Source organism: Siphateles boraxobius, unplaced genomic scaffold, assembly GCF_051911475.1.
Source record: "Siphateles boraxobius isolate OS27281-9 unplaced genomic scaffold, OSU_SipBor_1 9, whole genome shotgun sequence".
NCBI lineage: Eukaryota > Metazoa > Chordata > Actinopteri > Cypriniformes > Leuciscidae > Siphateles > Siphateles boraxobius.
The window spans coordinates 21190001-21207099 of NW_027509219.1; the positions used below are offsets into that span (position 1 = coordinate 21190001).

At 40.9% G+C, this 17099-nt stretch overlaps 1 protein-coding gene across 1 annotated transcript in view; it reads right to left on the minus strand.

The window, feature by feature from the left end:
* celsr3 (cadherin, EGF LAG seven-pass G-type receptor 3) overlaps positions 1-14015 on the minus strand; it is an 82219-nt gene extending 68204 nt beyond the window's left edge. Inside the window, exons 1-3 of the mRNA XM_077222725.1 lie at positions 8787-14015; positions 1613-1950; positions 529-817 (exon numbers count right to left, since the gene is read on the minus strand). Coding sequence (XP_077078840.1) covers positions 529-817; positions 1613-1950; positions 8787-13710 — 5551 coding nt within the window. The 5' untranslated portion in view covers positions 13711-14015. The remainder of the gene's footprint in view (positions 1-528; positions 818-1612; positions 1951-8786) is intronic.
* Positions 14016-17099: the final 3084 nt, after the last annotated feature.

Genomic DNA, 17099 nt, shown 5'->3' on the forward strand with positions numbered 1-17099 from the left:
TTACCAAGTAAGAAGGTTCCTTAAATAATTTAATTTAAAACATTAACTGAGAATTTCTTTATATGTACAAAATGGACCTTACAACTGATATATCTGAAAATGAATTAAATCAAATTGAATTTGTAAACAAATTTGTTAATCAGAACCAAATTGGAATGTAATTGGAAGATCTGTATCTATACACAGTCCTACACTTAGCATCTAATCTTTGAAAGTTATATTTTGTCCTTTTCCTGTCTAACCAAGAAACATTAAATGCCAAAAGTTGTTGAGTTTGTTGGATCCGTTGCTGTCTGTTGGGCAGTATGAATATGATTCTCATCATTCTACTGTACATCCAACAGCCAACTGTAGAGCACATTTGAAATGTTGCTGTTTGTTTTGGCAGTGTGAACCAGCCATAAGTGGGCGATTCTTGGCCAGAATGCACCGCAAAGTGCGTTCAATTGCAAGTCTTTGCAAGACTCCCTATCATCTAGAAATACACAATAACACATCTCTTACTGAAACACACAATCCCACTCTCACCTGTGTAATCCTCTCGGCAGATGCAGGTGTAGCCTCCCTCCCTGCGAGCGCACACTCCTCCATTCATGCAGGGGTTTGAGTAACACAGGTTTATTTCAATCTCGCAGTAATCTCCGGTAAATCCGGCTGGGCAGCGGCAGCGCAGGCCTGTGATGGGATGGATGGGCCGGAACAGCGTGGAAGGGGAGGCGATAAAGGGAGCAGAGCTGTTGAAGCGAAGGACGCTGATGCACTTCATGTAGTTCTGACATGGCTCACGTAAGCACACGTTATCATCAAATGGGAGAACCTGTCGTAATACACAGCAAAAGGTGCTTTTCAGTGTTTGTGTCAACTTGTGTGTGCAGTAACTTTAGATTTACCTTTTCGTCAATTGGAAAAGTTTATTTATTTTATTACATTTTTAAACTACAGTTCAAAAGTATTGTGTCAGGAAGATTTTTTTTTTATTCAGCAAGGACACATTAAATTTATCTAAAGTGACAGTAAAGAATAAAAAAATCTTTTTCAAATAAATGCTGTTCTATTGAATTTTCTATTCATAAAAACAAAACAAATAAAAGTATTACGGTTTCTACAAACATATAAAGCAGCACAAGTGTTTTCAGCATTGTTAATAATAAGAGCTGTTTCTTGAGCATCAAATCATCATTATAAAAATTTTGAAGGATCATGTGACATTGAAAACTGGAGTAATGATGCTAAAATTTCAGCTAAGCCATCACAGGAATAAATTACATTTTAAAAGTAATTAAAATAGAAAATAATTATTTTAAATTGTAATAATATTCCACAATTTCACTGTACTTATTTTTACAGTCTCTTTTATTATATAAATGCAGCATTAACAAAAGGTAACCAAATTATAGATGACATTTATTTAAAAAAAAGATTTGTAATAATACAATGAAATTCATACGTTAAAAGTTGTTTAAATGTCTAAATACTCTATGAGGCCTCGGAGTGTGTGTGTGTGTGTGTGTGTGTGTGTGTGTGTGTGTGTGTGTGTGTGTGTGTGTGTGTGTGTGTGTGTGTGTGTGTGTGTGTGTGTGTGTGTGTGTGTGTGTGTGTGTGTGTGTTTTACCTCCATATGTGCAAGGGTGTTAAGTCTAGGTCTGTTGAGGTACAGCTGCTCCTCCAGAGCCTCTGATGGGAAAAACTGCCCTCCCGGCAATGCCGCGGAGAAACTAACGTTGAGCACCTTTCCTGCATCTGCATCCGGCTGCACGTTAAACACAAACACATCATCAGGAGAGACTGAAAGCACTGCTGATACCCCCTCCAGGAAGTGAGTGAGCAGCGGAGACAGGAAGTGCTCCTGGGACATGTTCTGGAGTCGCACAGTGATGCTGCTGCTGAGCATCTCCTCCGTAATGATGAGAACCCGCAACACACACTGAGCGCTGACGCTGTGAATGCCATCTGAGAAACACACAGAGAATGAGACAAAGGGAAGATGAAGTGAGTTAAGGAGAGATAATAAGAATAAAAATGACAAGCCTTGCCCTATATCACAGTATGTGTAAAAGCAGAATGTCAAATCTCTTTAGTTTGTAAGTTAAGTGATACGAACATGTCTGACAGCTCCATCAAAACATCACTTCAGTTTCTCTGATAGTCACAGTCTATGTTTTACTTCATTTTAATGTCAAATATTTTAATGCGGCTGTGAGATTTGTAATACTTCAGAGGTCCATCTCAACATGAAGTCGGGTCAGTACAGCTTGTGATTTCATCTACAGCTCACTGACTGTGAAATTAGCAACATGCTGCGCAGTGAATCATGTGTCCATCAAATGCACACGAACTTTATGCTCATACACACACAACTGCATATACAGTGCATACAACTTTGGATATACACAGTCACGGTAGAATGTGTGGGTGAACCCAATGTAAACATGTCCAGATTACATTTCAGACATTACGTTTTGTATGTAGAAATTGTAGTTGATTTTTAAAACCATGGTTTATTTATTACTGTGTTTCATTCAGTGTGTATTATTTTCATGTTGTGAGCAAACACTACCTTTACCACTAGCGACATTTTGCGGGTCAAATCCAGTCATTTCAATTGTAATCCACATGATCGAAAATTTCCCCATGCAGAAGTTGCATTATTTTTCCACACAAATTTGCAGCATTGACCAATAGACAGCTGCTTGGATTTGTAGGCTAAATTTTGGCTAATGTGAAAAATGTGAAATGTGTAATTTTGGCTAATGTGTAATATTTACAGCGCCTTAATATAATAATTTTTTACTGTAAAACAATACAGCAATAAAGTGCAATACAATACAGAAATACAGTCCAACAAATACAATTATGATGTATAAATTATATATTTAAATAATATGTCATTGTTGACGTTAAATCTGTATTAAAGTGATGACAGTTGATGACAATTATCATTAAAATAATGCCCCAATTCAATCAAACATAAATGGTCCTAAATTTGGGCTTTTTTTTTCTTTTGAGAGGGTAAAATATTTCTTTTGGAGGGTAAAATATTACCCAGACAAGTTCCCGACAAATCTCCTGACATTCTGCTTTATACATCCATATTTGTTTGGGTTTAAATATTACAGCCACTGGCTTTAATTTAGGACCAGGCACCACTTATTGGGCTGTGAGTTTGAAAATACACACCATTGCAGTATTATCATTATACTGACCAGTGAAGCATGCTAGTGTTTGAAGGACTTTGATACTCCAGTACCACTAACACCCTGCCAGTCCAAACAATTCTGAATCGTGTTATTCAGTATGTCCTTGCTGTTTGTACAACAATGATGACATTTTCACAGTTGCTTTTCCATTTTCTTAATGATTTTTTCCCCTGAATACATTAAAAATGTCTTTGCAATTAAGTGCATGAATATGGTCTTGGCAGCAAGTCACTCTAAAGTCGATTTAAATTGAGTGAAATAAAAGAAGAGAGGAGGAAATGATTCAGCAGAGATTGAGCGGGAGAGAGAGAGAGAGAGAGAGAGAGAGAGAGAGAGAGAGAGAGAGAGAGAGAGAGAGAGCTTGGGGTGAGGCTGCTGGAGGCTGGTAAGGAGTCAGGGATGGGAAAGAATAAAAGCACAGAAGATAAAATGAAAGGGGGAGGGGTGAAAGAGAGACGTTAGATCATAATGTCATCCACTTAAAAGTCATACCTTTCATGCTGATAAGCATTTCTCAGAAAATACACCTTCCATCACCCACTTCTCTCTCTCAAACACACAGACAAAAACAAAACATGCTTTCTATTCAACCACACCTGCCACCTTAATCCATAACCCAAATTTATAACAAATTGGGATTCTTAAAGGTTAAGTGTGCAATTTCAGCTCTTCTACGCTGTAAAAAAAAAATCCTGTTAAATTTAGGGTACAAAACAAATAGCTGTGGTACAACTACAATGAGTGTGGGTTAAAGTAGACGTTATTCGCAGTTAGCCAATGAAGATCACAGGCTGGCATTATGCAAATTTGCTACGTTGTTACGTAGGTATGTAACAGGAAATATTGGCTGGAATTGCTGACGACTCATTACGGCAGTTCAGAAGCGATGCCTTCTTTTAGGAGACAATAACTTTATTTGTCATGCACTTCGATCTTTAAAACTTTGCAGACCTTTTACATTCACAAACAGCTATACTACACACACTGCATATAAGGTAATATTCGAAAAAGCATTACTGAGGCACTTTAAAGATCCTTTAATCCTGCTTGGCTCACCACACCAAACAGTGTTTGCATGTACTGTTTGTAAATTACAGTTTAGCTCAAAATATGTGCACAGTTTTTCCACAGTGATGAAGTGTTTGACTGAACTGCTGTAATAGCTGGAGAAATAAAGTCTTGTTTGTCAAGCGCAATGTGTGACCGTCTACGACGCGTGAGGACAACAGCCGTGCCTTGAACTTTTTAATGTCACTGGATGTCTCAGTGTCTAAGGAGATTATATCCTCCTTTGATGAAATGCCACCCTGTGCGAGAGAGATGGAGAGAGCGAAATGGGTTAGAAGAGGAAGTATGGAGGCAGGGGAGCAGGAGTGTTTACATAGACGTCAGAAAGATTAAGGCAATATCAAGCAGACGAGAGATCCGGGAATGTGTGTTTGTGGGAGACTGAGATGAGGAAAAGACGGACAAAAAGAAGGTGTGGGGGGAGAGAACGAGGTACAGGAGAGATAGGGGGAAGGGTGCGAGGAGGCAGCTGGTTTGATTACGGGATTATAAGGCAGTGACTCCCTACTGACCTCCCGAAAACAGTCCCCATCTCTCTCTTTAACACACCATGCAGCCATTAAACTAATGCACTAGAAAAGCACATGGCGCAAAACACAACGGAAGCAAATCACCAATTTCTTATCGTATCTATCATTTTTCTGTCATATTCCAGTAAGCACTGAGGTCAAACAAATAATAGCAATTATGGCAAATTGACAATTAAATAATTGTAATTACTCTAAACGGCCACAACATGTGCAGGGGTAACACACTGGTAACTCATCATCTAAATAAAACAACACAAAACATTTATTTAAATGATTAATGAAGCTTACAACAGGAAAATGTTATTATTCATGCTGATTAAATCAACACATTCAAGCTCACACAGAGGATAAGTCAAATCACCAGCATGTGTGTGTGTGTTTACTTGCTCTTTGTTCAATATCTGTCTATGGCATCTAACGTTAGCAGTCAGTGGAAGTCACCGTGATTTTGCCAGGCAAGATATATAATTATGAACACAATTATTTTGTTGATCCTGGAACAACATTCCTGCCCGAAAATGTAGTGCCAACCCAATCCCTACCCATAACTTCTCAGAATCAGAGGGAAATGATATGTGAATAACACTGAGGTAGTAGTCCCTTAACCCTTGTTGTAAGCCTAAACTTGACATAAACTGTAAACTTGTCCCTCAAATCAGATTGGTTGATTGGAATGTTGATCCAGGGACAAGTTGTACATATTGTATTGTTGTAAATTGCAACTCAATAAACTGATCTACACTTATACAGCTAAATTTAACAGGTCCCAGAGTAATTTTCTTATATATATATATATATATATATATATATATATATATATATATATATATATATATATATATATATATATATATATATATATATATATATTCTATAAATTCTATATGATTTTTTTGAATCAGCAAGGATGAATTAAATTGATCAAAACTTACAGTAAATAAACATTTATAATTTTACAAAAGTAAAGATTGCTCTTAACTGAAAAGAATACTGAAAAAATATATAACGGTTTCCACCAAAATATTAAGCAGCACAAATGGATAATAATAAGAAATGTTTCTTGAGGACCAAATCAGCACATCAATAGAGTGATTTCTGAAGGATCATAATGATGCTCACAATTTAGCTTTACCATCACATTTTAAAATATATTTAAATAGAAAACTTTAACTTTAAATTTAATAATACTTCACAATATTACTGTTTTTGATCAAATAAATATAGCCTTTGTGAATCCAAGGGGCTTCTTTCAAATTATTTAAATTAAATTTTTAAATCTTACTGTCCACAAACTTTTGAATGGTAGTGTATGTCATCTTATGGCATCAATAAAATGGTTATTCTTTTTAGAGAATATATCTCAAATTAAGTTTTTAACCCTGTTGACAAATTGTTTGTGTTTGTTTGTTTTATCTATCAAATCTTTCAAAATGTTGTGAAATGTATGCTTAAAACAAGAAAAATGTTGTCATTGGGTTAAGATATATCTAACACGTCTTATTATACCATATATTTAGATTTTAATTACATTTATCTTGTTTATACGATTTTTTTTAATATATTTTACTGGAAAACCAGATCAAGGTTATGAAGATGATTTGTAAATGCAGGCACAAATACAAACAGAAGCATTGCATACAGCCATTTAATATAAAGCATATGGTTGGTTTCAAAGAGGGCAATTTTCCATTTCTTTCATCTGAAATAATTTTCCTTCAGCTGTTCAAAGCGTAGACCTGAACTCAGCGAATCTTTCCTCTTTCTATTCCTTCTGTTCAATCACACCTTCAGTTCAATCACCGACAGTCATTCACCTCCCTCCATTTCCCAAGTCTCTATTCCGCACTTCAATGTTTTGTTATCTTCTCTTCCACAGTCTGTTTTCTTCTTCCTCCTATACACATTCCCTAAACCCATAATTTCTCCTTTCTTCATTGTATTTCTCTCTACTTCTCTCTCCGACCCTTTTAATCTTTTATAATCTAGCTCCCTTACCTATTCTAAAGTGACCTTTATTTTAGGCTTGTTTTGCACAAGGGGATTGTTAGAAATAACTGTCTGTGGGAGTGTGTTTTATGAAATTCTTGCTGAGGTCGTAGGAAAACATGCAAATACCTTTTACCAGCTCACAAAAACATGAAATAAACGCATAGATTTTGTAGGTTTCACTACCTGACACAACAAACCTGATACATAATGCACATGCTGACAAATTCTCACAACAGCACCTCTCACATTTGACAAACTTCTGAACATTGAAATTACAAACCTAGCATGACTAAAACAGGCACTAGGTGTCATGGGTCACTATATGTGTGGTTTGTGCACAAAAATAAAGTGAAATGCTTAGATGTATTTGCCCTTCATTGTTGGAATTAGGCACATGGAAATAAATTTCTACCCCATCAGCTAACAGGCACTCAACTACAAACACTTACACACTCACAAACACGTGTATAAACACACACACTTAATATATGCTCAAACAAACCCAGATGTAGGCATAAACAATGTAGATGGCTGCATGAACGAATATTAAACCATCTGATTACACAAACACACACACACAAAATTCTTGGGCACTAGTTTGACAGCTGATTACTGTGCTCTGTTTGTTTCCAAAGCCAGGCTTCCCCTAAGGACGTCCTATTACACTCAAAGTAAAGTAGAACAGAGAGAGAGAGAGAGAGAGAGAGAGAGAGAGAGAGAGAGAGAGAGAGAGAGAGAGAGAGAGAGAGAGAGAGAGAGTTTATAAGAGGGCTGTATGTAATCCTCTATTAAACTACATTTACCAGTATTTACCACACACACACACACACACACACACACACACACATACATAAACACTACAACTAATCACATCCATACAAGCCTTGCTTGGAGAATAACAAGATAAAAGCGACATTGAGCTTCAAACCATGTCATCTCATCTTACAGACAATGAGCTGTGCTCATTAGGAAACTGTAACTGCTGTTTCTCTGGGTGAATTAGAATACAAAGAAATTATTTCAAAGGAAATTCCTTCAAATTAACCTTCCGGTTCCCTTGGGACATCAAAAATCTGATAAAATCAAACAATGCATAAGCTGCTCCGCTCATTTAGAAATACATATTTATACTATTTAACCCAACTGAAAAAAAATTCTGTGAGAAAAAAAGCGAAAGAAAAGGATAGAAAGCAAGGAAGCAAAAAAAATGACTGAGGAATGAGGAGCAAGAGGGGGATGGAAACGGAAGTGTGCTTTCATCAGAGGAGAGAGAGTTAGAATTTTACCAGAGGGTAACTGAGCTTTCCAACACTGCAGTCTTACAAACTCCCCAACCTATATGCCTTACACACACACACACATGCACGCACACAAACTGCCAGGTAAGGTAAATAAAAAATCAACAATATTTTTCAAGTCAAGTAGGACATTTTTTTTCTAAGAAATAAATAAACACAAAACAGCCACTAAAACCCACACATCTTGATAAATTTACCATTTAGTCACAATGTCTGCAAATAACAAATCACCATTTATAACCTTTCAAAAGCCACAATTATGTACACTTCCCAGCAATGCCATCAACAACATCAGCGGTTGTGGCCAAGCAATGCTCTTCTCAGCACTTACACTCTCATGTTACCACTGAGACTCCTGAAGGGTATTGTTACCTGCTAATATCAGTAAGAAATCGTGCCAGCATAAAGTGATTTACATTGATCGCTAAATGTCTTTAGAGGGAAAAATGCAAGTCAAGGGTCAGCTCTCTCCAAAGATATCTTCTATTCTTTCCATTTTGCCACTTACATAGACTCTGCACTGACACATTGCCTTCAGCAATATTTCATAATAGAGCTCTGAAGAAAAGAGTTAGCAAAACCAATTTGACCTGATTTTATTTCATCCTCATGACCTTAATAGCCCTTGCCTCATTTCCCCATTTCTTCCTTTTCCTTTTCCCTCCCCCTCTCCCTCACATCTTTCCCTCCTTCTTTGGTCTTACCAGTGACAGTGATGAGCATCGGAGCCACCAATGGTCGGTTGTTGTCCAGTTTCCGGCTGAGGCGGATCTCCCCACTTGTGTGGTTCAACAGCAGCAGGTGCAGCTCATTTCCACGATCTATAGTGTAGTAGAGACGATCTGAAACATCTGGGTCATGGGCAGGAACTCGTCCAATAACCCCACTTGGGAAGGTGTTGGATCGATTAGATACAAAGTTGTTAAAGATGATTTGAAAGTCTTGCATTTGAGGCCCATTATCATTTTGGTCAACCAGTCGAATGCGCACAGTGGCACGACTGACTAGTGGCGCTGACGTGGCCTGGACAACGATTATATACTCGTTACGTGTTTCATAGTCAAGGTCAATTAGAGAGGTGAGTTCTCCTGAAAAAATGTCCATCTGGAAGATTTCTGGAATATTGCCTTCCACAATCTGATACATAATCTGAGCGTTTTGGCCCTCATCTGGATCAGTCGCTGTAATTTGAGCTACGACGGACCCAACGGCGCTATTCTCCTTGACTAGAACCTCAAAATCGTCAGCAGGGAACACAGGAGCATTGTCGTTGACATCCATAACACTGACTTGAATGTGTACAGGTGTGCGCTGAGGTGGAACGCCGCGATCCACGGCAAATGCAGTCAGCTCGTAGAAGGGAACACTTTCACGGTCAAGCCTCCTGACGGTTCGGACTATCCCAGAGGTTGGTTCAATAGTGAAATCGCCATCACCATCTTCTCCATTTTGGAATGTATACTGGATACGGCCATTGGCATGAGCATCACGGTCAGTAGCAGAGATCTGTAGGACACTAGTGAAAGGTGGAGCATCCTCACTGACTCCACCCTGATACCTGGGGCTCAGGAACTGAGGTGCATTGTCATTTACATCATTAACATTGACCTCCACATATGTAGTGTCAGATTTCTGTGGGATTCCATTGTCACGAGCAGTAATAGCAAGAGTGTAAGTCATCTGGTCTTCGTAGTCTAGTTCGGCTTGAAGTGTGATCGCTCCGGATGCAGGGTCGATGCGAAACTGTGGAATATTGTCCTCCAGGTAGTAAGTGATACGTGCGTTTTCTCCAACATCATCGTCTGTGGCACTTATGACCACCACGGTGCTGCCAGGAGGCCGGTCCTCATTCACACTTACAGAATAATGAGCGCTCTGGAACACAGGCCGGTGTGTATTGGCATCTGTGATGTTGACGTGCACCTGACAGGTGTCGTGGAGAGTTCTGTCAGAAGCAGTGACTGTTAGCACGTAGCGGCGTTCCTGTTTGTAGTCCAAAGGCAGTGCTAGGGAGACAAGTCCTCCGCCACTGGCTGTGCTAATGGCAAAGCGATTACGTGTGTTTCCACCGGTGATTTGATATGTGACGGCGCTATTCACATCACGGTCAACTGCGGTTACACTGACCACACTTGTTCCAACAGTTGCGTCTTCATTTAGTCTAACGTAATACTCTTTTTGTAGAAATTCTGGTCGGTTATCATTAACATCCATTACTGTGATCGTAACACTAGCCGTGGCGGAAAGAGGTGGGGCGCCATAATCTCGAGCCTCAACACCGAAGAAGTAGTGCTCTACCGATTCACGGTCAAGCTCTGAGCTCACTGTGACCCAACCAGTGGCAGCGTTGATCACAAACGGTGTATCTGTGCCAGTTCCCGTCAAACGGTATTCCAGGCGTGCATTGTCACCATTATCTGTATCAATAGCTTGTATGTGGAGAATGGAGTGACCGATAGGCGAGCTCTCCAGCACTGAAGCCTGGAAAGGTGTTGATACAAAGATGGGTGGATTATCGTTGACATCGGTGACCTGCACACTCACAATTCCAGTGTTGTTGGAGAGAGGGGGGCGTCCGTTGTCCTGAGCCCGCAGTCGCAGCGTGTACTCACGTTCTGTCTCAAAATCAAGCGGAGCAACCACCTGGATTTCTCCAGTAACACTGTCAATAGCAAACTGTCCTCGGCTGTTCCCACTGATTATGTTGTAGTGCACAGCAGCATTCCCATCTTTATCCTGGTCCGAAGCACTGACTCTAAGGATTTCGGAATGTGGTCGAACATCCTCTCTAACTGCAACCACGTACCGCTTTTGACTGAACTGTGGAACATTGTCATTCTCATCCAACACAGTGATATGGACGCTAACAGTGGCTGACCGTGGGCCCGGCTCTCTTCCCTGGTCGCTTGCTTCCACCAGCAATGTATAACGCTCATTTGCTTCTCTGTCAACAATACCTCGTGTTGTGATCAAGCCTGATCGAGGATCAATCTCAAAAGCAGAGCGTGCAACAGGTGCACTTTCTCCAATAAATCTGTAGCGTATATTGGCATTTGTCGGTGAGTCAAGATCTGTTGCTCGTAGCTGCAGGATAGGATATCCCTCTTCAACATTCTCTCGAATTGTTTCCCGGTACTCTGTTTGCTCAAACACAGGAGAGTGATCATTACGGTCAGCCACGGTGATGGTCACCATAGTTGTTCCAGAAAGGCGTGGTGAGCCGTGGTCTGTGACAGTAACTCTGAAGTAGTGTAAGTCCATGTGTTCACGATCCAGAATGTGTGTGGTGGCGAGAAGGCCAGTAATTGGGTCGATTTGGAAGTAATCCATGGATCTGCTGTTCATTAAAGGGGCCATGCTGTAACTGAGTCTGCCTGCCTCACCAGCGTCAGGGTCCGCAGCTGTCATAGCTATGACTGAGGTACCAGGAGGCTGGTTCTCAGCAACCTGAACCTGGTAGTTATATTGGGAGAAATGGGGATGTCGATTAGCAGCTCTACGGGAGCGCCCAACAGGAGGGATACCTGTCTGCTCTTCTATGTACTCCTGCTCCTCTCCTCTCTGCACTTCATCGCTCTGTACTGCTTTTAGTTTCTCACTGTAATGCTTTTTTTGTGTGTTTCTGACCCCATCTACACTATATTTAAGCTCATTTTGTTCAGTATACATTGCCTCTTTGTTTTCATCACTCTCTCTTTCTGACTGAAAGGTGCCATTGCCTTGACCTTTTTCTTTTTTTCTCAGTAAATTTGTCTCTTCTAACACTGTCTCTTCCTTTGTGTCTTCTGCAATCACCCACTCTATGCTTTCCTCCCTTTCTCCCTCTACATGCTGTCTGTCACCCTCCCCCCATCCCTCCCCTTTCACCCCGCCCTCTATTTGTGCCTCCCTCCTACCGCACTCAGACGCGGCTTCCAGCTGCTCTTCTTGCTGGCTGACACCCTCAGCTTGTAATGACACCCGTTTACCGGACTTTAATTGCGGCCGCGTGGCTCCCCCATCGGCGCTTAAGCTGTCCTCGGCGCTGTAGTCACCACACTCTGCACGCGCACCGGAGCAAGGAGAGCGTGCGCTTTCCCCTTTTACAAAGTCGCGTGCTTCAGTGCCAGGAACATTTTGACTTTCAGTTGCATTTTGATCGCCAGGACTGCTACTGTTGTTGTGGTTATTATTACGATTTTTGGCGCAGTTGTTGTTATTGTTACTGTTCCAATTCCTCAGCAACAAACTTTCAGTAAAGTCACTCGAGTAAGCAAGCTCATGCACGGAGACTGGCGCTGTCCACTGAGCGGGTGCTGAATATTCTCTCGCGCGCTCTGTGGGATTGCCTCGCATGTGAATGTGTGAGTCACGAGAACGTTTAGGAAAGTTTAGGTCGATTAAGAGGTAGATATAATGTGATGCATTATGACCCCTAGGAGTCCCAGTAGCAGATGAGTCAGAGCTGTGTACATCACTGATATACGAAGAAGCAGCGCAGATTCCAGTTGATCTATTATAATGAGTCTTTCTGTCATCAAAGGAAGTCCCAGTTCTCACCCAGTCAGTCTGTGTCATTAAATCCCGAGCATCAGTCCGTTTGAGTGTACAAGAATACTTCCATGGACTATTCCAATCAGACTTTGCATGCACAAATTTTACTTTTGAGTTGTTATTTGAAGATGTGGTGTTTGTATTTTCTTTTGCTTGCCTTTCACAAACAGCGTAGCGCCCCAGAGAAATGTTGAACCGGTGCCAGTTATTGGTGTGCCAGGCTGGATGCCTTTCAGAACAACCTGTGATCCGGTGTGACTCGAGACAGCTGCATGCTTCGCTGCCAAGCCCTAGAGAGAGTTGCCGCGCGCACGGTTCCGAGCACCCGCGGGTATTTCCAAAGCCTGACCCGTCCCAGCCCTCTCTGGTGAGATCGATAACATTCAGGGTGCCTGAAAGGGGACGGTCCGCTGTCGCTTTGTGCAATTTATTGGCGTCCGAAACCACATTAGAATGAGAATGGGCTTTTAATAACGACTGAGTTGATGTCTTGGCAGCGGCAAAATCCCGTTTTGGGTGACATGGGCAGTGCTTAGGCCTGGATTTGCAATCTGCGGGTCTAGAGTTATCCAACAAGCTTTGTACAACAACCCTCCCCGTGTCGAGGCGTGTCTGTGGCCGCGAGCGCGTTCTAGTCCTTTGTATAGTCCTCTTTTTGCCATACTGAACCGGAGAGGCGAGAACACGAGAAACAACGCCCTTCTCTCCGCTGCCACCGTTACTCCAAAAAGGCTGGGGATGACAGCGTCCGGTGTGCGCCGCCGGTTCTGATACCCATGTACTAGAATTCCGGTAATCCGTACTCAACGGACCTGAGGAGGTTCCCACTGCACTAGACCTTAAGCATTGCAATTTCCGTCTATGCGACCGTACCGTCCGTGAAGGGTGGATCTTCCAATCGCCCCCAGCCAAAGCCCCCGCTACCGTTCCGTCCGGCAGGCTGGCGATTTGAGCGTCTCCGGGGGCTGGGTGGGTGCACAGAGAGCGGCAGCACGACCCTGCTGCACTCCCCGGGATAACAGTGAACAAAGAGCTGAGGAAAATTAGAAACAACAGCGGCGAAAGCGAGCCCAAGTCCAGTAGCAGTGCAGCCATTAGTCTGGTGAAATCCTTTCTCTCTCTCCCCCCTTTCTCCCCTCTCTCTGAACCGAAGTGTCTTTCTTTCTCTCTCCAAACGCCGGCTAAGTGGCCAACTCATCCACCACCGCCCGACTCCTTCCGCCGTGCTCCCCGGTCGCTCGGTGATCCCGGGAAGCTCGCATCTACTCTCGGTGTTTGGTAGAGCTCCGACTAGCAGCGACACGAGCGCAGCATCTCTCATTCACATCCAACATGGCTCACATCGAACCCGGTGCTACCCTTACTCCTCCCCCTCTCGCTTCTCTCTCTCTCTCTCTCTCTCTCTCTCTCTCTCTCTCTCTCTCTCTCTCTCTCTCTCTCTCTCTCTCATATGGGAATGGTTCGTTCCACTGTGCGCAAGGCTGTTTCCTCTCAGATGACGCCATGTCCACTGCTGGAGAGGTAAATACAAGCGTGACAATATCAAAATGAAAAACGATATCATTAATTAGATGCGTGGAAATGGAACAATGTATATCCATAAAAACTCAAATTCATACATTATTCTAATTATATAATGTTAATACCAACCTTTGTATCCTAGTGCTACTGATATCTTCCATAATACCAAAACCTGTAACAGAAAGCCACATGATGATGTCTCATTGGATAAGTGACTTTTTCCCTGATCTATGGCTAAGACAAAAATATATAAAACACAACTTAATGCAAAAAATAAATAAATAAATAAAAAACATGAAATTGAACACAATGCAATTTTATACCAATTTAATCATCATACATATTTCTAAATATAGCCTAGCCTATTTCTAAATACAGTCTCTGTTTAATCAGCAAAATGTCAAACATATTCTTTATTTTTAGAGTGCGAAGGGGGGGGGGGGGGGTTGTAGCAATAAATTCTATAAAACAAGGTTGTAGCTGATCAATTGGTGTCCACCTGTGACGTCATGCCGTATTCAGTTTTCGATTTCCCAAGGCGTATTTTATCCATTCAATGTATTGCATTAATATCACATTTTCTTTTTTGCCAGCTCTACCTCCTATTCTAGTCAGGAACTGACTCATTTTAAATGTATTGTTTGACATGGAGACATTTTTTAACTATGATTTTTGTTTTCCTGTTTTAAATCACACTGCATGTGGGTGAATTTCAGAGGCGCGTGTCACAGCCCTGTATGGCGGATGTGAAATCCACGCTTAGTCAGAAATAGACTTGCGCGTTACAAAAACCAATCTGTGTCTCGCAGTCTGCCTGCCACTGACACGGTTGGAACAAATCCACGAATGTTGAAAAATTCATACGGCTCAATTATACTGTGCGCGCGCTAGCAACCTACCCCCCCCCCCCCCCCCCTCTCTCTCTCTCTCTCTCTCTCTCTCTCTCTCTCTCTCTCTCTCTCTCTCTCTCTCTCGCTCTATACATAAGCTGCCCTCGCGCCCCACTGTTTTCTCGTGCTGCTGTAGTCTGAGCTGAGCAGAGATGACTGTGGTAAAGGACTTGTGCTTTCTTTGTGCATTTACCAGTGATGTCTAAGCAGGAAAAAAATGATTTGCGAATTTTCCTCGTTGACTGTGGAGGATGAGATTCATGTCTCTTTCTGCGGGCGTGCCTGTGTGTATGTCTAGACGCTTGATGGTATTATATCACACAGTCACGGCAGACCTAAATCACATTAAGTGAGGAGGAGAGGGATTCCCATAACTGAGAGCTTCCTCTGTGAAACCTGAGTGATAGACTGATGTGTAACATGCCTGCAATTCAGTGGCTCGCCAAACACCCTCTGGGAAGCACAATCTTTTTTAGTGTTACTCATTCCCCAAATAGAGCAGAGCCCATAATTCAAATTCTAGCATGTCATGAAAATGCATATGATCTGAATTTCAGCATTTCTCAATGATCACACTGGCGAATGATACGACTTTTTTACACACTCATTGAGGATTTATATGAGCATTCCTGTAGCTCAAACAGTAGCAAGGCCATGGGTTTGATTCCCATGGAATGCATGAAAGTCACCAGTAAAGAATGGAAACCAAGTCACTTTAAGCATCTGCCAAATGCATAAATCCAAATGGATCAAATGTGAGAGCAACAAAGATACTTCAAATCACTCCAGAAAAACATTTAAAACCAATAATCCCTAAACCTATGTTGGATCAAATGTGATCCATATTCATAAAATTACCACAAGGTAAACATTTTTTTTTAAAATCTAAGCCAGTTACAAATTGGAGTATTACACCTGATCTCATGAATATTTTGGATCTAATGTTAATGCAAAAATCTGTTAAATTACCTGGGGTAAAAATCTTCATAACCAATGTAAATGTAAATGTGAACACACACACACATACACAAATTAAATTATCTCTACAATAATGTATTAAACCTTATCTGATGAATATCTTGGATCAAATGTGAATGCAACAATGTGAAGACTGAAAAAATTCCCTGAACCATTTAAAAAGGAGTGTACAGCACCTGATCTTTTCACAGACAGCGCTCATGTCCTGCTGACTGCTGAGATCCACAGCTCAAGTCTCATCAGGGTTCGGATACTGTAAAATTAAATTCCAAGACTTTCAGCACTACTTTTTTGGTTTTCAAGGACTACAATCAGAGATCTCACTTATCAAACAATATCTTTATTATCTTTCAAATTCAAAAAAGGTAAACAGATAAACAAAAATAAATAAATAAAACAAAATGGTACAAATAAAGTGCAACACAAGCAACGACTGGTAACTTTAACCATTGAAAGGGCACTATGACAAAGATACCGCTTTCCTTATTCAAACTGTTTTTTTCTCTTCCATGAATTTGATTGACTTGAAGAATAAAAGCTGTATCATATCAAGTATAAGATATTTATGAGCAATATAACACTCATAGCCATGCGAAATGGCTCTATCTATATCAGACAGGTTGCAACGTTGATTTTGTGTGAAAAGATTGTTTTAACAACAAAATTAAACACTAATTTCACAAATATTGTCTTTCAATAATTAAAGCACTTTTCAAGTACTTCTTCATAAATATGTCTGTTTTCAAGGGTTTTCCAGGACTTCAATTTTGAAGTTGGAATTCAAAATGAGTAAATTAAAAAAAAAAAAAGAGTCTCACGTATTTCTGTGGATCCAAAACCACAAGAACCCATATTACAGCGCTTTAATATCAAGCACCATCTTGTTATAGTCATGCCTGCATCAACTTTGCACTAAACAGTGTCGCACAAAATTAACAAGACGCCTATCTGCATGAGACTAAAAAAAGACAGTCTATTCTATACAGCCTTTGTGTGTGCGGGTTTTGAGATGAGAAGAGTGAGAGCTCTAATGGGCTGATTTGTAATCCCCTAAAAATCCAGCCTGCGAATTACAGGGGCGCACACTTCACAGAG